The sequence below is a fragment of the Oncorhynchus clarkii genome, chromosome 1 (genome assembly GCF_045791955.1).
Source record: "Oncorhynchus clarkii lewisi isolate Uvic-CL-2024 chromosome 1, UVic_Ocla_1.0, whole genome shotgun sequence".
Lineage (NCBI taxonomy): Eukaryota > Metazoa > Chordata > Actinopteri > Salmoniformes > Salmonidae > Oncorhynchus > Oncorhynchus clarkii.
Genome location: NC_092147.1, coordinates 1,708,560 through 1,733,273, shown reverse-complemented (window position 1 = coordinate 1,733,273; position 24,714 = coordinate 1,708,560). Strand labels below are relative to the sequence as shown.

The following is a 24,714-nucleotide window of genomic DNA, read 5'->3' as shown; positions in this document are numbered from 1 at the left end:
CTAACCATAAACACCAATGTACCTAACCATCAATGTACCTAACCATTAACATCAATGTACCTAACCATCAATGTACCTAACCATCAATGTACCTAACCATAAACACCAATGTACCTAACCATAAACATCAATGTACCTAACCATAAACATCAATGTACCTAACCATAAACACCAATGTACCTAACCATAAACACCAATGTACCCAACAATAAACATCAATGTACCTAACCATAAACACCAATGTACCTAACCATCAATGTACCTAACCATCAATGTACCTAAACATAACCATCAATGTACCTAACCATAAACACCAATGTACCTAACCATAAACACCAATGTACCTAACCATAAACACCAATGTACCTAACCATAAACACCAATGTAACTAACAATAAACATCAATGTACCTAACTATAAACACCAATGTACCTAACCATAAACACCAATGTACCTAACCATAAACACCAATGTACCTAACCATAAACACCAATGTACCTAACCATCAATGTACCTAACCATAAACATCAATGTACCTAACCATCAATGTACCTAACCATAAACACCAATGTACCTAACCATAAACACCAATGTAACTAACCATAAACATCAATGTACCTAACCATCAATGTACCTAACCATAAACACCAATGTACCTAACCATAAACACCAATGTAACTAACCATAAACATCAATGTACCTAACCATAAACATCAATGTACCTAACCATCAATGTACCTAACCATAAACATCAATGTACCTAACCATAAACACCAATGTACCTAATCATCAATGTACCTAACCATAAACACCAATGTACCTAACCATAAACACCAATGTAACTAACCATAAACATCAATGTACCTAACCATCAATGTACCTAACCATAAACACCAATGTACCTAACCATAAACACCAATGTAACTAACCATAAACATCAATGTACCTAACCATCAATGTACCTCACCATAAACACCAATGTACCTAACCATAAACACCAATGTAACTAACCATAAACATCAATGTACCTAACCATAAACATCAATGTACCTAACCATCAATGTACCTAACCATAAACATCAATGTACCTAACCATAAACACCAATGTACCTAACCATCAATGTACCTAACCATAAACACCAATGTACCTAACCATCAATGTACCTAACCATAAACACCAATGTACCTAACCATAAACACCAATGTACCTAACCATAAACACCAATGTACCTAACCATAAACACCAATGTACCTAACCATCAATGTACCTAACCATTAACATCAATGTACCTAACCATCAATGTACCTAACCATCAATGTACCTAACCATAAACACCAATGTACCTAACCATAAACATCAATGTACCTAACCATAAACACCAATGTACCTAACCATAAACACCAATGTACCCAACAATAAACATCAATGTACCTAACCATAAACACCAATGTACCTAACCATCAATGTACCTAACCATCAATGTACCTAAACATAAACACCAATGTACCTAACCATAAACACCAATGTAACTAACCATAAACACCAATGTACCTAACCATCAATGTACCTAACCATAAACACCAATGTACCTAACCATAAACACCAATGTACCTAACCATAAACACCAATGTACCTAACCATAAACACCAATGTAACTAACAATAAACATCAATGTACCTAACTATAAACACCAATGTACCTAACCATAAACACCAATGTACCTAACCATAAACACCAATGTACCTAACCATAAACACCAATGTACCTAACCATAAACACCAATGTACCTAACCATCAATGTACCTAACCATAAACATCAATGTACCTAACCATCAATGTACCTAACCATAAACATCAATGTACCTAACCATAAACATCAATGTACCTAACCATCAATGTACCTAACCATAAACATCAATGTACCTAACAATAAACACCAATGTACCTAACCATAAACACCAATGTACCTAACCATCAATGTACCTAACCATAAACACCAATGTACCTAACCATCAATGTACCTAACCATAAACATCAATGTATCTAACCATAAACACCAATGTACCTAACCATCAATGTACCTAACCATAAACACCAATGTACCTAACCATAAACACCAATGTACCCAACCAGAAACATCAATGTACCTAACCATAAACACCAATGTACCTAACCATCAATGTACCTAACCATCAATGTACCTAACCATAAACACCAATGTACCTCACCATCAATGTACCTAACCATAAACACCAATGTACCTAACCATCAATGTACCTAACCATAAACACCAATGTACCTCACCATCAATGTACCTAACCATAAACATCAATGTACCTAACCATAAACATCAATGTACCTAACCATAAACATCAATGTACCTAACCATCAATGTACCTAACCATAAACACCAATGTACCTAACCATAAACACCAATGTACCTAACCATAAACACCAATGTACCTAACCATAAACATCAATGTACCTAACCATAAACATCAATGTACCTAACCATCAATGTACCTAACCATAAACATCAATGTAACTAACCATAAACACCAATGTACCTAACCATCAATGTACCTAACCATAAACACCAATGTACCTAACCATAAACACCAATGTACCTAACCATAAACATCAATGTACCTAACCATCAATGTACCTAACCATAAACATCAATGTACCTAACCATAAACACCAATGTACCTAACCATAAACACCAATGTACCTAACCATCAATGTACCTAACCATAAACACCAATGTACCTAACCATCAATGTACCTAACCATAAACATCAATGTATCTAACCATAAACACCAATGTACCTAACCATCAATGTACCTAACCATAAACACCAATGTACCTAACCATAAACACCAATGTACCTAACAATAAACACCAATGTACCTAACCACAAACACCAATGTACCCAACCAGAAACATCAATGTACCTAACCATCAATGTACCTAACCATCAATGTACCTAACCATAAACACCAATGTACCTAACCATCAATGTACCTAACCATCAATGTACCTAACCATAAACACCAATGTACCTCACCATCAATGTACCTAACCATAAACACCAATGTACCTAACCATCAATGTACCTAACCATAAACACCAATGTACCTCACCATCAATGTACCTAACCATAAACACCAATGTACCTAACCATAAACATCAATGTACCTAACCATCAATGTACCTAACCATAAACATCAATGTACCTAACCATAAACATCAATGTACCTAACCATAAACATCAATGTACCTAACCATCAATGTACCTAACCATCAATGTACCTAACCATAAACACCAATGTACCTAACCATAAACACCAATGTACCTAACCATAAACACCAATGTACCTAACCATAAACACCAATGTACCTAACCATAAACATCAATGTACCTAACCATAAACATCAATGTACCTAACCATCAATGTACCTAACCATAAACACCAATGTACCTAACCATAAACACCAATGTACCTAACCATAAACACCAATGTACCTAACCATAAACACCAATGTACCTAACCATAAACACCAATGTACCTAACCATAAACACCAATGTACCTAACCATCAATGTACCTAACCATAAACACCAATGTACCTAACCATAAACACCAATGTACCTAACCATAAACACCAATGTACCTAACCATAAACACCAATGTACCTAACCATAAACATCAATGTACCTAACCATAAACACCAATGTACCTAACCATCAATGTACCTAACCATAAACACCAGTGTACCTAACCATAAACATCAATGTACCTAACCATAAACATCAATGTACCTAACCATCAATGTACCTAACCATAAACATCAATGTAACTAACCATAAACACCAATGTACCTAACCATCAATGTACCTAACCATAAACACCAATGTACCTAACCATAAACACCAATGTACCTAACCATAAACATCAATGTACCTAACCATCAATGTACCTAACCATAAACATCAATGCATTTCTTAAAATCAATACACAGAAGTATATATTTTTAAACCTACATATTTAGCTAAAAGAAATCCAGGTTAGCAGGCGATATTAACCAGGTGAAATTGTCACTTCTCTTGCGTTCATTGCACGCAGAGTCAGGGTATATGCAACAGTTTGGCAGCCTGGCTCATTGCAAACTAATTTGCCAGAATTTTACGTAATTATGACACAACATTGAAGGTTGCGCAATGTAACAGGAATATTTAGACTGATGGATGCCACCCGTTAGTTAAATACGGAACGGTTCCTTATTTCACTGAAATAATAAACGTCTTGTTTTCAAAATGATAGTTTCTGGATTTGACCATATTAATGACCTAAGGCTTGTATTTCTGTGTTTATTATGTTATAAATAAGTCTATGATTTGATATTTGATAGAGCAGTCTGACTGAGCGGTGGTAGACAGCAGCAGGCTTGTAAGCATTCATTCAATGCTTGAATCACAGGGCTGTTTATGACTTCAAGCCTATCAACTCCTGAGATTAGGCTGGCAATACTAAAGTGCCTATTAGAACATCCAATAGTCAAAGGTATATGAAATACACATGTTATAGAGAGAAATAGTCCTATAATAACTACAACCTAAAACTTCTTACCTGGGAATATTGAACCACCAGTGTAACAGTACAAGTTTAGACCGTCCCCTCGCCCATACCCGGGCGCGAACCAGGGACCTTCTGCACACATCAACAACTGACACCTACGAAGCGTCGTTACCCATCGCTCCACAAAAGCCGCGGCCCTTGCAGAGCAAGGGGAACTACTACTTCAAGGTCTCAGAGCAAGTGACGTCACTGATTGAAACGCTATTTAGCGCCCACGCTAACTAAGCTAGCCGTTTCACATCCGTTACACCAGCTTTCATATGTTCTCATGTTCTGAGCAAGGAACTTAAACATTAGCTTTCTTACATGGCACATATTGCACTTTTACTTTCTTCTCCAACTATTTATTTTTTCATTATTTAAACCAAATTGAACATGTTTCATTATTTATTTATGTATTATATTAAGTTAAAATAAAAGTGTTCATTGTTCATTCAGTATTGTTGTAATTATCATTATTACAAATATATACTTTTTTATTTTATTTAAATTAGTCGATTAATCGGTATCGGCTTTTTTTGGTCCTCCAATAAACGGTATCAGCGTTGAAAAATCATAATTAGTCGACCTCTAGTATTTAGGTTACTAGTCGACCTCTAGTATTTAGGTTGCTAGTCGACCTCTAGTATTTAGGTTGCTAGTCGACCACTAGTATTTAGGTTGCTAGTCGACCTCTAGTATTTAGGTTGCTAGTCGACCTCTAGTATTTAGGTTGCTAGTCGACCTCTAGTATTTAGGTTGCTAGTCGACCTCCAGTATTTAGGTTACTAGTCGACCTCTAGTATTTAGGTTACTAGTCGACCTCTAGTATTTAGGTTACTAGTCGACCTCCAGTATTTAGGTTACTAGTCGACCTCCAGTATTTAGGTTACTAGTCGACCTCCAGTATTTAGGTTACTAGTCGACCTCCAGTATTTAGGTTACTAGTCGACCTCTAGTATTTAGGTTACTAGTCGACCTCTAGTATTTAGGTTGCTAGTCGACCTCTAGTATTTAGGTTGCTAGTCGACCTCTAGTATTTAGGTTGCTAGTCGACCTCTAGTATTTAGGTTGCTAGTCGACCTCTAGTATTTAGGTTACTAGTCGACCTCTAGTATTTAGGTTGCTAGTCGACCTCTAGTATTTAGGTTGCTAGTCGACCTCTAGTATTTAGGTTGCTAGTCGACCTCTAGTATTTAGGTTACTAGTCGACCTCTAGTATTTAGGTTGCTAGTCGACCTCTAGTATTTAGGTTGCTAGTCGACCACTAGTATTTAGGTTGCTAGTCGACCTCTAGTATTTAGGTTGCTAGTCGACCTCTAGTATTTAGGTTGCTAGTCGACCTCTAGTATTTAGGTTACTAGTCGGCCTCTAGTATTTAGGTTACTAGTCGACCTCTAGTATTTAGGTTACTAGTCGACCTCTAGTATTTAGGTTACTAGTCGACCTCTAGTATTTAGGTTACTAGTCGACCTCTAGTATTTAGGTTACTAGTCGACCTCTAGTATTTAGGTTACTAGTCGACCTCTAGTATTTAGGTTACTAGTCGACCTCCAGTATTTAGGTTACTAGTCGACCTCTAGAATTTAGGTTACTAGTCGACCTCTAGTATTTAGGTTACTAGTCGACCTCCGGTATTTAGGTTACTAGTCGACCTCCAGTATTTAGGTTACGAGTCGACCTCTAGTATTTAGGTTACGAGTCGACCTCTAGTATTTAGGTTACTAGTCGGCCTCTAGTATTTAGGTTACTAGTCGACCTCTAGTATTTAGGTTACTAGTCGACCTCTAGTATTTAGGTTACTAGTCGACCTCCAGTATTTAGGTTACTAGTCGACCTCCAGTATTTAGGTTACTAGTCGACCTCCAGTATTTAGGTTACTAGTCGACCTCCAGTATTTAGGTTACTAGTCGACCTCTAGTATTTAGGTTACTAGTCGACCTCTAGTATTTAGGTTACTAGTCAACCTCTAGTATTTAGGTTACTAGTCGACCTCTAGTATTTAGGTTGCTAGTCGACCTCTAGTATTTAGGTTGCTAGTCGACCTCTAGTATTTAGGTTGCTAGTCGACCTCTAGTATTTAGGTTACTAGTCGACCTCTAGTATTTAGGTTGCTAGTCGACCTCTAGTATTTAGGTTGCTAGTCGACCTCTAGTATTTAGGTTGCTAGTCGACCTCTAGTATTTAGGTTGCTAGTCGACCTCTAGTATTTAGGTTACTAGTCGACCTCTAGTATTTAGGTTACTAGTCGACCTCTAGTATTTAGGTTACTAGTCGACCTCCAGTATTTAGGTTACTAGTCGACCTCTAGAATTTAGGTTACTAGTCGACCTCTAGTATTTAGGTTACTAGTCGACCTCTAGTATTTAGGTTACTAGTCGACCTCCAGTATTTAGGTTACTAGTCGACCTCCAGTATTTAGGTTACGAGTCGACCTCTAGTATTTAGGTTACGAGTCGACCTCTAGTATTTAGGTTACTAGTCGGCCTCTAGTATTTAGGTTACTAGTCACCCTCTAGTATTTAGGTTACTAGTCGACCTCTAGTATTTAGGTTACTAGTCGACCTCTAGTATTTAGGTTACTAGTCGACCTCTAGTATTTAGGTTACTAGTCGACCTCTAGTATTTAGGTTACTAGTCGACCTCTAGTATTTAGGTTACTAGTCGACCTCTAGTATTTAGGTTACTAGTCGACCTCTAGTATTTAGGTTACTAGTCGACCTCCAGTATTTAGGTTACTAGTCGACCTCTTGTATTTAGGTTACTAGTCGACCTCTAGTATTTAGGTTACTAGTCGACCTCTAGTATTTAGGTTACTAGTCGACCTCTAGTATTTAGGTTACTAGTCGACCTCTAGTATTTAGGTTACTAGTCGACCTCTCGTTGATATAGTCCACGTACCTTCCAGCTAGAATCTTGTAGTAGGCAAATATCTGATCAGCCAGCTTGTAGACAAACTGATCAAAACACAGGTTGACCTGCAAGAATCAAGGAACAAAGACATGGGCATTAATGATCAAGACTCATGTAGTGATGACAAGTCTAATGATGAACTAGTTACCTCTGCTGTAGTGATGACTAGTCTAATGGTGAACTAGTTACCTCTGCTGTATTGATGACAAGTCTAATGGTGAACTAGTTACCTCTGCTGTAGTGATCACTAGTCTAATGGTGAACTAGTTACCTCTGCTGTAGTGATGACTAGTCTAATGGTGAACTACTTACCTCTGCTGTAGTGATGACTAGTCTAATAGTGAACTACATACCTCTGCTGTAGTGATGACTAGTCTAATGGTGAACTAGTTACCTCTGCTTCTATCTCATCATAGAGGAACTGCTTCTTGAACTTGGTCAGGGCGTAGTGGGCACTGTCATTATAGAGGTCCAGAGGATACAGCACATACCTGGAGGACAAAAAATACATTTCATTTTGTAGCAATGAGAGAAGACAGGACATAGATTTTGTCAGACAACCTCTCCCTCAACATGATCAAGACAAAGGAGATGATCATGGACTACAGGAAAAAGAGGGCCGAGCAGTGGAGCGGGTCGAGAGTTTCAAGTTCCTTGGTGTCCAGATCACCAACAAACTATCATGGTCCAAACACACCAAGACAGTCGTGAAGAGGGCAGGAGACTGAAAAGATTTGGCATGGGTCCTCAGATCCTCAAAAAGTTCTACAGCTGCACCATCGAGAGCATCCTGACCTGTTGCATCATCGCCTGGTACGGCAACTGCTCGGCATCTGACCGTTAGGCACTACAGAGGGTAGTGCGAACGGCCCAGTACATCACTGGGGCCAAACTTCCTGCAATCCAGGACCTATATAATAATGTCAAAGACTCCAGTCACCCTAGTCATAGACTGTTTTCTCTGCTACCGTACAGCAAGCGGTACCGGAGTGCCAAGTCTAGGTCCAAAAAGCTCCTTAACATCTTCTATCCCCAAGCCATATGACTGCTGAACATTTAATCAAATGGCCACACGGACCATTTACATTGACACCCCTTTGTCTTTACACTGCTGCTACTCACTATTTATTGTCTAGTCACTTTATCTCTACCTACATGTACAAATGACCTCGACTAACCTGTACTCCCACACATTGACTCGGTACCGGTAGCCCTTGTATATAGCCTTGTTATTTTTATTTTATTCTGTTACTTTTTATATTTTTTTTACTTTAGTTTATTCAGTAAATATTTTCTTAACTCTTTCTTGAACTGCTTTGTTGGTTAAGGGTAAGTAAATATTTCACAGTTTTTTAATTCATTAATTAATTTCACCTTTATTTAACCAGGTAGGCTAGTTGAGAACAAGTTCCCATTTACAACTGCGACCTGGCCAAGATAAAGCATAGCAGTGTGAACAGACAACACAGAGTTACACATGGAGTAAAACAAACATACAGTCAATAATACAATATAAAAAGTCTATAAACAGTGTGTGCAAATGAGGTAAGATAAGGGAGGTAAGGCACTAAATAGGCCATGATGGTGAAGTAATTACAATATACCAATTAAACACTGGAGTGATAGATGTGCAGAAGATGAATGTGCTGGCACAGATACTGGGTTGCAAAGGAGCAAGATGAATAAATAAATACAATATGAGGATGAAGTAGTTGGATGGGCTGTTTACAGATGTGCTATGTACAGGTGCAGTGATCTGTGAGCTGCTCTGACAGCTGATGCTTAAAGTTAGTGAGGGAGATATGAGTCTCCAGCTTCAGGGATTTTTTGCAATTCGTTCCAGTCATTGGCAGCAGAGAACTGGAAGGAAAGGCGGCCAAAGGAGGAATTGGCTTTGGGGATGATCAGTGAGATATACCTGCTGGAGCGCGTGCTATGAGTGGGTGCTGCTATGGTGACCAGTGAGATATACCTGCTGGAGCGCGTGCTACGAGTGGGTGCTGCTATGGTGACCAGTGAGATAAGGCGGGGCTTTACCTAGCAGAGACTTGTAGATAACCTGTAGCCAGTGGGTTTGGCGACGAGTATGAAGTGAGGGCCAAACAACGAGAGTGTACAGGTCGCAGTAGTGGGTAGTATATGGGGATTTGGTGACAAAACGGATGGCACTGTGATAGACTACATCCAATTTGCTGAGTAGAGTGTTGGAGGCTATTTTATAGATGACATCGCTGAAGTCAAGGATCGGTAGGATAGTCAGTTTTACGAGGGTATGTTTGGCAGCATGAGTGAAGGATGCTTTGTTGCGAAATAGGAAGCTGATTCTAGATTTAATTTTGGATTGGAGATGCTTAATGTGAGTCTGGAAGAAGAGTTCATAGTCTAACCAGACACCTAGGTATTTGTAGTTGTCTACATATTCATATTCAAGTCAGAGCCGTCCAGAGTAGTGATGCTGGACGGGCGGGCAGGTGTGGGCATCAATCGATTGAAGAGCATGCATTTAGTTTTACTTGTATTTAAGAGCCGTTGGAGGCCACGGAAGGAGAGTTGTATGGCATTGAAGCCTGTCTGGAGGTTAGTTAACACAGTGTCCAAAGAAGGGCCAGAAGTATACAGAATGGTGTCGTCTGCGTAGAGGTGGATCAGAGAATCACTAGATATAGGTCTGTAGCAGTTTGGGTCTAGAGTGTCTCCCCCTTTGAAGAGGGGGATGACCGCGGCAGCTTTCCAATCTTTGGGGATCTCAGACGATACGAAAGAGAGGTTGAACAGGCTGGTAAAAGGGGTTGCAACAATTTTGGCAGATCATTTTAGAAAGAGAGGGTCCAGATTGTCTAGTCCTGCTGATTTGTAGGGGTACAGATTGTCTAGCCCAGCTGATATGTAGGGGTCCAGATTGTCTAGCCCAGCTGATTTGTAGGGGTCCAGATTGTCTAGCCCGGCTGATTTGTAGGGGTCCAGATTGTCTAGCCCGGCTGATTTGTAGGGGTCCAGATTGTCTAGCCCTGCTGATATGTAGGGGTCCAGATTGTCTAGCCCGGCTGATTTGTAGGGGTCCAGATTGTCTAGTCCGGCTGATTTGTAGGGGTCCAGATTGTCTAGCCCAGCTGATTTGTAGGGGTCCAGATTGTCTAGCCCTGCTGATTTGTAGGGGTCCATATTGTCTAGTCCTGCTGATTTGTAGGGGTCCAGATTTTCTAGTCCAGCTGATTTGTAGGGGTCCAGATTGTCTAGTCCAGCTGATTTGTAGGGATCCAGATTGTCTAGCCCGGCTGATTTGTAGGGGTCCAGATTGTCTAGCCCTGCTGATTTGTAGGGGTCCAGATTGTCTAGTCCTGCTGATTTGTAGGGGTCCAGATTGTCTAGCCCAGCTGATTTGTAGGGGTCCAGATTGTCTAGCCCAGCTGATTTGTAGGGGTCCAGATTGTTTAGCCCAGCTGATTTGTAGGGGTCCAGATTGTCTAGCCCTGCTGATTTGTAGGGGTCCAGATTGTCTAGCCCAGCTGATTTGTAGGGGTCCAGATTGTCTAGTCCTGCTGATTTGTAGGGGTCCAGATTGTCTAGTCCTGCTGATTTGTAGGGGTCCAGATTGTCTAGCCCGGCTGATTTGTAGGGGTCCAGATTGTCTAGCCCAGCTGATTTGTAGGGGTCCAGATTGTCTAGCCCAGTTGATATGTAGGGGTCCAGATTGTCTAGCCCAGCTGATTTGTAGGGGTCCAGATTGTCTAGCCCTGCTGATTTGTAGGGGTCCAGATTGTCTAGCCCAGCTGATTTGTAGGGGTCCAGATTGTCTAGTCCAGCTGATTTGTAGGGATCCAGATTGTCTAGCCCGGCTGATTTGTAGGGGTCCAGATTGTCTAGCCCTGCTGATTTGTAGGGGTCCAGATTGTCTAGTCCTGCTGATTTGTAGGGGTCCAGATTGTCTAGCCCAGCTGATTTGTAGGGGTCCAGATTGTCTAGTCCTGCTGATTTGTAGGGGTCCAGATTGTCTAGCCCAGCTGATTTGTAGGGGTCCAGATTGTCTAGCCCAGCTGATTTGTAGGGGTCCAGATTGTCTAGCCCTGCTGATTTGTAGGGGCCCAGATTGTCTAGTCCTGCTGATTTGTAGGGGTCCAGATTGTCTAGCCCAGCTGATTTGTAGGGGTCCAGATTGTCTAGCCCAGCTGATTTGTAGGGGTCCAGATTGTCTAGCCCTGCTGATTTGTAGGGGTCCAGATTGTCTAGCCCAGCTGATTTGTAGGGGTCCAGATTGTCTAGTCCTGCTGATTTGTAGGGGTCCAGATTGTCTAGCCCGGCTGATTTGTAGGGGTCCAGATTGTCTAGCCCAGCTGATTTGTAGGGGTCCAGATTGTCTAGCCCAGTTGATATGTAGGGGTCCAGATTGTCTAGCCCAGCTGATTTGTAGGGGTCCAGATTGTCTAGCCCTGCTGATTTGTAGGGGTCCAGATTGTCTAGCCCTGCTGATTTGTAGGGGTCCAGATTGTCTAGCCCAGCTGATTTGTAGGGGTCCAGATTGTCTAGCCCTGCTGATTTGTAGGGGTCCAGATTGTCTAGCCCAGCTGATTTGTAGGGGTCCAGATTGTCTAGCCCTGCTGATATGTAGGGGTCCAGATTGTCTAGCCCTGCTGATTTGTAGGGGTCCAGATTGTCTAGCCCTGCTGATTTGTAGGGGTCCAGATTGTCTAGCCCAGCTGATTTGTAGGGGTCCAGATTGTCTAGCCCAGCTGATTTGTAGGGGTCCAGATTGTCTAGTCCTGCAGATTTGTAGGGGTCCAGACTGTCTAAACCTGCTGATTTGTAGGGGTCCAGATTGTCTAGCCCAGCTGATTTGTAGGGGTCCAGATTGTCTAGCCCTGCTGATTTGTAGGGGTCCAGATTGTCTAGTCCTGCTGATTTGTAGGGGTCCAGATTGTCTAGCCCAGCTGATTTGTAGGGGTACAGATTGTCTAGCCCAGCTGATTTGTAGGGGTCCAGATTGTCTAGCCCAGCTGATATGTAGGGGTCCAGATTGTCTAGCCCTGCTGATTTGTAGGGGTCCAGATTGTCTAGCCCTGCTGATTTGTAGGGGTCCAGATTGTCTAGCCCTGCTTATTTGTAGGGGTCCAGATTGTCTAGCCCAGCTGATTTGTAGGGGTCCAGATTGTCTAGCCCACCTGATATGTAGGGGTCCAGATTGTCTAGCCCTGCTGATATGTAGGGGTCCAGATTGTCTAGCCCTGCTGATTTGTAGGGGTCCAGATTGTCTAGCCCTGCTGATTTGTAGGGGTCCAGATTGTCTAGCCCTGCTGATTTTTAGGGGTCCAGATTGTCTAGCCCTGCTTATTTGTAGGGGTCCAGATTTTACAGTTCTTTAAGAACACCAGCTATCTGGATTTGGGTGAAGGAGACAAAGTTAGATTTATTTTGAAATGACATGTGGCTCCTACCTGTATATGTATAACTTGATGAGACTGCCTGCCTTCACAATTCATTTATTTTAGTTGACGGTATGAACATCGGGAAACCGCCCAACAGGAGTGTGTGTCAGACGGACACACACACACACACACACACACTGCTCTAACATGGTGTCTTACTCCATCATAGAGGCCTCCTTGAGGTTACAGGGGACGGACAGATGAACGGACACACATAGTGGTCTAAACAGTGTCTTACTCCATCATAGAGGCCTCCTTGGTCTCCAGTATGTGGTCTGTGAGGATCCAGGGCATGGACATCTCGATGGGGAACTGGATCCTGCCACCCATGGTCAGCTCCAGGAAGAACTCTCTGAACCACAGCTGAGACAGGTCACAGCACTGCTGTAGGGTCTCTGTTAGGGAGGGGACAGAGGGTTAGAGAGGGGACAGGGGGTTAGGGAGGGGACAAAGGGTTAGAGAGGGGACAGGGGGTTAGAGAGGGGACAGAGGGTTAGGGAGGGGACAGAGGGTTAGGGAGGGGACAGAGGGTTAGAGGGGACAGAGGGTTAGAGGGGACGGAGAGTTAGAGGGGACGGAGGGTTAGAGAGGGGACAGAGGGTTAGAGAGGGGACAGAGGGTTAGAGAGGGGACAGAGGGTTCTGGGGGGACAGACGGAGGGTTAGGGGTAGAGAGGGGACAGAGGGTTAGAGAGGGGACAGAGGGTTGGGGGGGGACAGACGGAGGGTTAGGGGTAGAGAGGGGACAGAGGGTTAGCGAGGGGACAGAGGGTTAGAGAGGGGACAGAGGGTTAGAGAGGGGACAGAGGGTTAGAGAGGGGACAGGGGGAGCAGGAGGTACCGGCTGCATCATCCTATGTCCGCTGGTCTAAAGTGGTGCCATTTGGGATGTAGACTCTGTCTCTACCGGTCTCCTTACCGCTGAAGTCTGTCTCTACCGGTCTCCTTACCCCTGAAGTCTGTCTCTACCGGTCTCCTTACCGCTGAAGTCTGTCTCTACCGGTCTCCTTACCGCTGAAGTCTGTCTCTAACGGTCTCCTTACCCCTGAAGTCTGTCTCTACCGGTCTCCTTACCGCTGAAGTCTGTCTCTACCGGTCTCCTTACCGCTGAAGTCTGTCTCTACTGGTCTCCTTACCCCTGAAGTCTGTCTCTACCGGTCTCCTTACCGCTGAAGTCTGTCTCTACCGGTCTCCTTACCGCTGAAGTCTGTCTCTACCGGTCTCCTTACCCCTGAAGTCTGTCTCTACCGGTCTCCTTACCCCTGAAGTCTGTCTCTACCGGTCTCCTTACCGCTGAAGTATGTCTCTACCGGTCTCCTTACCGCTGAAGTTGAGCAGGTGAGTATAGAAGAAGGACTCTCTGTGGAACTTCTCCATGTCCATGATGGTGGGTCCCTCCAGACAGCTGCGGAGAGTCTTCTTAGAACCACTTTTATCAGCTATCAGAGACTCCAGCATGGTACGAACCATGTACAGCTACAGAGGAGGAGGAGAGGAAGAGGAGGGAGGAGGAGGAATGGAAAGGCACAGAGGGGAGGAGGAGGAGAAATTAGGTTTAAGGTTTAATAAAGGGTTTAATATTCAATTTCTGTTTGGTCTCCACCAACACTGTTCTGTATGTAATTAACTTCTACTTGGTCTCCACCAACACTGTCCTGTATGTAACTAACTTCTACTTGGTCTCCACCAACACTGTTCTGTATGTAACTAACTTCTACTTGGTCTCCACCAACACTGTCCTGTATGTAACTAACTTCTGGTTGGTCTCATCCAAAACTGTCCTGTATGTAACTAACTTCTACTTGGTCTCCACCAACACTGTTCTGTATGTAACTAACTTCTACTTGGTCTCCACCAACACTGTTCTGTATGTAACTAACTTCTACTTGGTCTCCACCAACACTGTTCTGTATGTAACTAACTTCTAGTTGGTCTCCACCAACACTGTCCTGTATGTAACTAACTTCTGGTTGGTCTCATCCAAAACTGTCCTGTATGTAATTAACTTCTGGTTGGTCTCCACCAAAACTGTCCTGTATGTAACTAACTTCTGGTTGGTCTCCACCAAAACTGTTCTGTATGTAACTAACTTCTAGTTGGTCTCCACCAAAACTGTCCTGTATGTAACTAACTTCTAGTTGGTCTCCACCAAAACTGTCCTGTATATAACTAACTTCTAGTTGGTCTCCACCAACACTGTCCTGTATGTAACTAACTTCTAGTTGGTCTCCACCAACACTGTCCTGTATGTAACTAACTTCTAGTTGGTCTCCATCAAAACTGTCCTGTATGTAACTAACTTCTGGTTGGTCTCCACCAAAACTGTTCTGTATGTAACTAACTTCTGGTTGGTCGCCACCAACACTTCTGGTTAGTCTTAGGAATGTTAATGGTTAACCGCTGGAAATACATTTGATTGGTACTGCATATCGGTCTACAGGTTAAAAAAGGGCTGTAAGGGGTGTGTAACCGGTGACAGTGAAACAAGACTCTGTAGAGGGGTGTGTAACTGGTGGCAGTGAAACAAGACTCTGTAAAGGGGTGTGTAACTGGTGGCAGTGAAACAAGACTCTGTAAAGGTGTGTGTAACTGGTGACAGTGAAACAAGACTCTGTAAAGGACTGTGTAACTGGTGGCAGTGAAACAAGACTCTGTAGAGGGGTGTGTAACTGGTGGCAGTGAAACAAGACTCTGTAAAGGGGTGTGTAACTGGTGGCAGTGACTCTGTAAAGGGGTGTGTAACTGGTGGCAGTGACTCTGTAAAGGGGTGTGTAACTGGTGACAGTGAAACAAGACTCTGTAGAGGGGTGTGTAACTGGTGGCAGTGAAACAAGACTCTGTAAAGGGGTGTGTAACTGGTGGCAGTGACTCTGTAAAGGGGTGTGTAACTGGTGGCAGTGACTCTGTAAAGGGGTGTGTAACTGGTAGCAGTGACTCTGTAAAGGGGTGTGTAACTGGTGGCAGTGACTCTGTAAAGGGGTGTGTAACTGGTGGCAGTGAAACAAGACTCTGTAAAGGGGTGTGTAACTGGTGACAGTGACTCTGTAAAGGGGTGTGTAACTGGTAGCAGTGAAACAAGACTCTGTAAAGGGGTGTGTAACTGGTGACAGTGACTCTGTAAAGGGGTGTGTAACTGGTAGCAGTGAAACAAGACTCTGTAAAGGGGTGTGTAACTGGTGGCAGTGAAACAAGACTCTATAAGGGGTGTGTAACTGGTGGCAGTGAAACAAGACTCTGTAAAGGGGTGTGTAACTGGTAGCAGTGAAACAAGACTCTATAAGGGGTGTGTAACTGGTGACAGTGACTCTGTAAAGGGGTGTGTAACTGGTGGCAGTGAAACAAGACTCTGTAAAGGGGTGTGTAACCGGTGGCAGTGAAACAAGACTCTGTAAAGGGGTGTGTAACTGGTGGCAGTGAAGCAAGACTCTGTAAAGGGGTGTGTAACTGGTGACAGTGAAACAAGACTCTGTAAAGGGGTGTGTAACTGGTGACAGTGACTCTGTGAAGGGGTGTGTAACCGGTGGCAGTGAAACAAGACTCTGTAAAGGGGTGTGTAACTGGTGGCAGTGAAACAAGACTCTGTAAAGGGGTGTGTAACTGGTGACAGTGAAACAAGACTCTGTAAAGGGGTGTGTAACTGGTGACAGTGAAACAAGACTCTGTAAAGGGGTGTGTAACTGGTGGCAGTGAAACAAGACTCTGTAAAGGGGTTTGTAACTGGTGACAGTGACTCTGTAAAGGGGTGTGTAACTGGTGACAGTGACTCTGTAAAGGGGTGTGTAACTGGTGGCAGTGACTCTGTAAAGGGGTGTGTAACCGGTGGCAGTGAAACAAGACTCTGTAAAGGGGTGTGTAACTGGTAGCAGTGAAACAAGACTCTGTAAAGGGGTGTGTAACTGGTGACAGTGACTCTGTAAAGGGGTGTGTAACCGGTGGCAGTGAAACAAGACTCTGTAAAGGGGTGTGTAACTGGTGGCAGTGAAACAAGACTCTGTAAAGGGGTGTGTAACTGGTGGCAGTGACTCTGTAAAGGGGTGTGTAACTGGTGACAGTGAAACAAGACTCTGTAAAGGGGTGTGTAACTGGTGGCAGTGACTCTGTAAAGGGGTGTGTAACTGGTGACAGTGAAACAATACTCTGTAAAGGGGTGTGTAACTGGTGGCAGTGACTCTGTAAAGGGGTGTGTAACTGGTGGCAGTGAAACAAGACTCTGTAAAGGGGTGTGTAACCGGTGGCAGTGAAACAAGACTCTGTAAAGGGGTGTGTAACTGGTGGCAGTGACTCTGTAAAGGGGTGTGTAACTGGTAGCAGTGAAACAAGACTCTGTAAAGGGGTGTGTAACCGGTGGCAGTGAAACAAGACTCTGTAAAGGGGTGTGTAACTGGTGACAGTGAAACAAGACTCTATAAGGGGTGTGTAACTGGTGACAGTGACTCTGTAAAGGGGCGTGTAACTGGTGGCAGTGAAACAAGACTCTGTAAAGGGGTGTGTAACTGGTGGCAGTGAAACAAGACTCTGTAAAGGGGTTTGTAACTGGTGACAGTGACTCTGTAAAGGGGTGTGTAACTGGTGACAGTGACTCTGTAAAGGGGTGTGTAACCGGTGGCAGTGAAACAAGACTCTGTAAAGGGGTGTGTAACTGGTGACAGTGACTCTGTAAAGGGGTGTGTAACCGGTGGCAGTGAAACAAGACTCTGTAAAGGGGTGTGTAACTGGTGGCAGTGAAACAAGACTCTGTAAAGGGGTGTGTAACTGGTGGCAGTGAAACAAGACTCTGTAAAGGGGTGTGTAACTGGTGACAGTGAAACAAGACTCTGTAAAGGGGTGTGTAACTGGTGGCAGTGACTCTGTAAAGGGGTGTGTAACTGGTGACAGTGAAACAATACTCTGTAAAGGGGTGTGTAACTGGTGGCAGTGACTCTGTAAAGGGGTGTGTAACTGGTGGCAGTGAAACAAGACTCTGTAAAGGGGTGTGTAACTGGTGGCAGTGAAACAAGACTCTGTAAAGGGGTGTGTAACTGGTGACAGTGAAACAAGACTCTGTAAAGGGGTGTGTAACTGGTGACAGTGAAACAAGACTCTGTAAAGGGGTGTGTAACTGGTGGCAGTGACTCTGTAAAGGGGTGTGTAACTGGTGGCAGTGAAACAAGACTCTGTAAAGGGGTGTGTAACTGGTGGCAGTGACTCTGTAAAGGGGTGTGTAACTGGTGGCAGTGAAACAAGACTCTGTAAAGGGGTGTGTAACTGGTGGCAGTGAAACAAGACTCTGTAAAGGGGTGTGTAACTGGTGGCAGTGACTCTGTAAAGGGGTGTGTAACTGGTGGCAGTGAAACAAGACTCTGTAAAGGGGTGTGTAACTGGTGACAGTGAAACAAGACTCTGTAAAGGGGTGTGTAACCGGTGGCAGTGAAACAAGACTCTGTAAAGGGGTGTGTAACTGGTGACAGTGACTCTGTAAAGGGGTGTGTAACTGGTGACAGTGACTCTGTAAAGGGGTGTGTAACCAGTGGCAGTGAAACAAGACTCTGTAAAGGGGTGTGTAACTGGTAGCAGTGAAACAAGACTCTGTAAAGGGGTGTGTAACTGGTGACAGTGACTCTGTAAAGGGGTGTGTAACCGGTGGCAGTGAAACAAGACTCTGTAAAGGGGTGTGTAACTGGTGGCAGTGAAACAAGACTCTGTAAAGGGGTGTGTAACTGGTGGCAGTGAAACAAGTCTCTGTAAAGGGGTGTGTAACCGGTGGCAGTGAAACAAGACTCTGTAAAGGGGTGTGTAACTGGTGACAGTGACTCTGTAAAGGGGTGTGTAACTGGTGACAGTGACTCTGTAAAGGGGTGTGTAACCAGTGGCAGTGAAACAAAGACTCGGTAAAGGGGTGTGTAACTGGTGGCAGTGACTCTGTAAAGGGGTGTGTAACTGGTGGCAGTGAAACAAGACTCTGTAAAGGGGTGTGTAACTGGTGGCAGTGACTCTGTAAAGGGGTGTGTAACCGGTGACAGTGAAACAAGACTCTGTAAAGGGGTGTGTAACTGGTGACAGTGACTCTGTAAAGGGGTGTGTAACTGGTGGCAGTGAAACAAGACTCTGTAAAGGGGTGTGTAACTGGTGACAGTGAAACAAGACTCTGTAAAGGGGTGTGTAACTGGTAGCAGTGAAACAAGACTCTGTAAAGGGGTGTGTAACTGGTGACAGTGACTCTGTAAAGGGGAGTGTAACTGGTGGCAGTGAAACAAGACTCTGTAAAGGGATGTGTAACTGGTGGCAGTGAAACAAGACTCTGTAAAGGGGTGTGTAACTGGTGGCAGTGACTCTGTAAAGGGGTGTGTAACTGGTGACAGTGACTCTGTAAAGGGGAGTGTAACTGGTGGCAGTGAAACAAGACTCTGTAAAGGGGTGTGTAACTGGTGGCAGTGACTCTGTAAAGGGGTGTGTAACTGGTGACAGTGACTCTGTAGAGGGGTGTGTAACTGGTGGCAGTGAAACAAGACTGTAGAGGGGTGTGTAACTGGTAGCAGTGAAACAAGACTCTGTAAAGGGGTGTGTAACTGGTGGCAGTGAAACAAGACTCTGTAAAGGGGTGTGTAACTGGTAGCAGTGAAACAAGACTCTGTAAAGGGGTGTGTAACTGGTAGCAGTGAAACAAGACTCTGTAAAGGGGTGTGTAACTGGTGACAGTGACTCTGTAAAGGGGTGTGTAACTGGTGGCAGTGAAACAAGACTCTGTAAAGGGGTGTGTAACCGGTGGCAGTGAAACAAGACTCTGTAAAGGGGTGTGTAACTGGTGGCAGTGACTCTGTAAAGGGGTGTGTAACTGGTGACAGTGAAACAAGACTCTGTAAAGGGGTGTGTAACTGGTGACAGTGAAACAAGACTCTGTAAAGGGGTGTGTAACCGGTGGCAGTGAAACAAGACTCTGTAGAGGGGTGTGTAACTGGTAGCAGTGAAACAAGACTCTGTAAAGGGGTGTGTAACTGGTGGCAGTGAAACAAGACTCTGTAAAGGGGTGTGTAACTGGTGACAGTGACTCTGTAAAGGGGTGTGTAACTGGTAGCAGTGAAACAAGACTCTGTAGAGGGGTGTGTAACTGGTGGCAGTGAAACAAGACTCTGTAAAGGGGTGTGTAACCGGTGGCAGTGAAACAAGACTCTGTAGAAGGGTGTGTAACCGGTGGCAGTGAAGTCAGACACAGGAGAGCAGAACTAGGTAATAACCGGAGCAGTTTAATTCCAACGGCACCTGTCACTTACAACAAACAATTCCACACAAAGACATGGAGGGAACAGAGGGTTAAATACACCACACTTAATGAGGGAAATTAGAAGCAGGTGTGTAGGAAAACAAGACAAAACAAATGGAAAATGAAAAGTGGATCGACGATGGCTAGAAGGCCGGTGACGCCGACCGCCACCCGAACAAGGAGAGGAACCGACTCCGGAGGAAGTCGTGACAGGGCTTTATAAATACATTTGATTTGATTACGTTAGACTGCTTCAAAGTGTAGCGAGAAATAACATGGCTTCAGGCTGGATCAACACCCGTTGCATAGAGCTCTCCCAGCTTGGAAGTTGTGGAAACGTATGTTTTTGGTTTGACATTGGTTGTGGGAACGAAGCCATAAGTTTCCTGACAGGTTTTTTAAAGGTTTTGAGAGCAGAAGTGAACATTTTGCCTGTTCTAGGAACATTTATTTTTGGGTTACAGGGAGCTTCTTAGAACGTTTTACTCTGGTTCCAGGAAGGTTCTGAGAACGTTTTACTCTGGTTCCAGGAAGGTTCTGAGAACGTTTTACTCTGGTTCCAGGGAGGTTCTTAGAACGTTTTACTCTGGTTCCAGGAAGGTTCTGAGAACGTTTTACTCTGGTTCCAGGGAGGTTCTGAGAACGTTTTACTCTGGTTCCAGGGAGGTTCTGAGAACGTTTTACTCTGGTTCCAGGAAGGTTCTGAGAACGTTTTACTCTGGTTCCAGGGAGGTTCTGAGAACGTTTTACTCTGGTTCCAGGGAGGTTCTGAGAACGTTTTACTCTGGTTCCAGGAAGGTTCTGAGAACGTTTTACTCTGGTTCCAGGAAGGTTCTGAGAACGTTTTACTCTGGTTCCAGGTAGGTTCTGAGAATGTTTTACTCTGGTTCCAGGAAGTTTCTTAGAACGTTTTACTCTGGTTCCAGGGAGGTTCTGAGAACGTTTTACTCTGGTTCCAGTAAGGTTCTGAGAACGTTTTACTCTGGTTCCAGTAAGGTTCTGAGAACATTTTACTCTGGTTCCAGGAAGGTTCTGAGAACGTTTTACTCTGGTTCCAGGAAGGTTCTGAGAATGTTTTACTCTGGTTCCAGGAAGGTTCTGAGAACGTTTTACTCTGGTTCCAGGAAGGTTCTGAGAACGTTGTCCTGGGAGGTTTTATTACCGCTCTGAGAACTGATTTATATTTAGTTGTTTATGAATGACTTCCTTAAACGTTACTGAATGTTTCAATAAGACTTTTAATAACACTGCTAGATTATTTTGGGTTAACGTTTTTGAACTCCAAGCACAGACAGGCATTAATAATAAAAACACATTTTTATTGTGGCAAGGCATCAGTGAGATTCAAACCTATTGATCTTCTGTTCTCTATCCGTGGTATTAGTCCACTGCACCACTGAGAGGGAGACAGCATGCCATGTTGGTCTATTCAAACAGAGGAAATGCGCCCGGCGGGGGCCGAGCCCGACCCACTGCACCACCAAGAGGGAGACAGCATGCCATGTTGGTCTATTCAAACAGAGGAAATGCGCCCGGCGGGGGCCGAGCCCGACCCACTGCACCACCAAGAGGGAGACAGCATGCCATGTTGGTCTATTCAAACAGACCCCATTTCAAAGGAATCACCATTAACATCAGGTGTGGCCAACACACCTGAACACACTTATTAACAAGATGGAGGACAGAGAGAGTTTAGTTGATGCTGAGAACGGAATGTATGTTTTTAATTACATTCTTAAAACGTTCTCTGAATGTTACTAAAGTTTTCTTGTAGTTTTTAATGGAACAATTTTATCATGTTCTGAGAACGGAGGTTAAAGCTTATTGATTTTAATGTTCTGAGAACGGAGGTTAAAGCTTATTGATTTTAATGTTCTGAGAACGGAGTTTAAAGCTTATTGATTTTAATGTTCTGAGAACGGAGGTTAAAGCTTATTGATTTTAATGTTCTGAGAACGGAGTTTAAAGCTTATTGATTTTAATGTTCTGAGAACGGAGGTTAAAGCTTATTGATTTTAATGTGCACAATTAAATTTCACAGAATTTTGTCAAGAACTGACATAAAAGTGAAACATACATTCTATGAATGTTCTGAGAACATCACTAAAGTCCCAAAAATATGACATTAAATAGAACCACCTGGGAAATGTGGTGAACTGTTCAGTGGATGTACTACAATTCCCACAGAACAACGTTGTTTCTTAACGTTCTCGGAACAATTTGAGAACATGACTTTAAAAAGAACCATGAGGAAACCTTTAGGAAGCGTGATGAGGAAGTACTGATATTCGCACAGAACAACGTTGTTTCTTAACGTTCTCCGAACTATTTGAAAACATTCCCAATGTCAAAACAGTTGGAGAACTTTCCTAGAACATTATCAAAGTTTAAATTAAATGTAACCATGTTTGAACTTTTATGAAACGTTCTGTTAAAGCAGGGGTGTCAAACTCATTCAATGGAGGAGCTAGTGTCTGGAAATGTAGGTTAAAAAAATTTAATTAAATGTTTAGTTCCTTAAATGTGTTGAGAATGTTCCAAAGCCAAGCAACTATCCTGCACCCTTCCCAGAAAGTTGTGGGAAGGTTTTATGCCAAATAATCATCGACAATCACATTCTCACCAAGCTCTGAGAAACATGGTTCTCAGAACGCTATGTGCTAGCTGGGTTCACTCTCTTTGGAACGGAGATTAGTGATGTACTCCTAGAAGGCAGGACTGGGCTGATAACTCTGTCATGTATAACATAACAGATCATTAGTGATGTACTCCTAGAAGGCAGGACTGGGCGGATAACTCTGTCATTTATAACATAACAGATCATTAGTGATGTACTCCTAGAAGGCAGGACTGGGCTGATAACTCTGTCATTTATAACATAACAGATAATTAGTGATGTACTCCTAGAAGGCAGGACTGGGCTGATAACTCTGTCATGTATAACATAACAGATCATTAGTGATGTACTCCTAGAAGGCAGGACTGGGCTGATAACTCTGTCATGTATAACATAACAGATAATTAGTGATGTACTCCTAGAAGGCAGGACTGGGCTACTCTGTCATGTATAACCTAACAGATCATTAGTGATCTAGAAAAAGCTAATGCTATGGTACAGCTGATACATCTTCCGCCAGATTACAGTTTAGGTTATATAGGCACTGTGAGAACGACGATGGTATGACGTCATGATATGACTAGGATAGGAGGCTGTGATGGTAAAAAGGTGTGAGAAATAAAGTCAGGTTACAGCGATGGCTGTCTGTAGTAGTAATCGTAGACACAGAGCGGTGACAGACCTGTGTGCTGGAGGGGCCGACGGCACGGCGGGGGACCTTGATGTCAAAGCCTCCCTTGGGGTCTTTCTCTCCTCGCAGGGCAGGGTCATTGTGGGGCTCACGCCCTGTCTCCCAATCACAGATGGTCTTCCTGATGGCCTGCAGGACACTGGGGAGAGAACAGCACCACATACATGAAAAACTCTCAGTTCACATCAGGGGTCTGACACTCTGACACTGGAGATGATAAAGCAGGTAGGGAACAAAACCCTGCACTAGCTGGAGAACTCTGCCCCCCCCCCATCAAGGATGTTTTGTGCGGTCCTGTGTGTTCCGTAGTACCTCTGCCCCCCCCCCCCCCATCAAGGATGTTTTGTGCGGTCCTGTGTGTTCCGTAGTACCTCTGCCCCCCCCCCCCCCCCATCAAGGATGTTTTGTGCGGTCCTGTGTGTTCCGTAGTACCTCTGCACCCCCCCCCCCCCCCCCCCCCCAGAGTCAATGTACCTCTGCACCACGCTCTTCTTCTTCTTGATGGCCTGCCGTAGCGGGTCTCTCAGGGTGAGCTGGGCGAAGTCCTGCAGGGCCGAGTAGATGGTGTGGCGGATAGCGTGGTTAAACACCGACTCCATACGACCCATCAGGACCTGTAAACCCTTTATCATGGCCATCACCTGGAGGGAAGGACCACACCTCAGACAGACATTTATAAACCCTTTATCATGGCCATCACCTGGAGGGAAGGACCACACCTCAGACAGACATTTATAAACCCTTTATCATGGCCATCACCTGGAGGGAAGGACCACCTCACGGTCAGTCTTTAACACACCTAGAGACAGGTTAGTTAGTCTCTAACACACCTCAGACATACATTTATAAACCCTTCGTTACAGCAGTTGGCCAAAGCAGTCAACTTTAGAGTTAGAGATGATTTGTGCCGTCTAGCCAACTCCTATAGAAGTCCTAGGACCACAGAAGGAACCAAGCTAGGTAATGACCAGGCCAGGTAATGACCAGGCTAGGTAATGACCAGGCTAGGTAATGACCAGGTTAGGTAATGACAAGGTTAGGTAATGACCAGGCTAGGTAATGACCAGGTTAGGCAATGACCAGGTTAGGTAATGACCAGGTTAGATAATGACCAGAATAGGGAATGACCAGAATAGGTCATGACCAGAATAGGTAACGACCAGGCTAGGTAATGACCAGAATAGGTAATGACCAGGCTAGGTAATGACCAGGCTAGG

General features: G+C 43.9%; 1 protein-coding gene across 3 annotated transcripts in view; it reads right to left on the bottom strand.

Moving 5' to 3' along the window:
- LOC139412784 (cytoplasmic FMR1-interacting protein 1 homolog) overlaps positions 1-24,714 on the bottom strand; it is a gene marked incomplete at its 3' end in the record, with an annotated part of 108,281 nt that overhangs the window by 17,868 nt on the left and 65,699 nt on the right. For all 3 annotated transcript variants that reach the window (XM_071159619.1, XM_071159537.1, XM_071159714.1), the window contains 6 exon segments: positions 7,522-7,598; positions 7,928-8,024; positions 13,192-13,348; positions 14,275-14,428; positions 23,489-23,636; positions 23,972-24,138. In XM_071159619.1, the coding sequence (XP_071015720.1) occupies positions 7,522-7,598; positions 7,928-8,024; positions 13,192-13,348; positions 14,275-14,428; positions 23,489-23,636; positions 23,972-24,138 (800 nt within the window).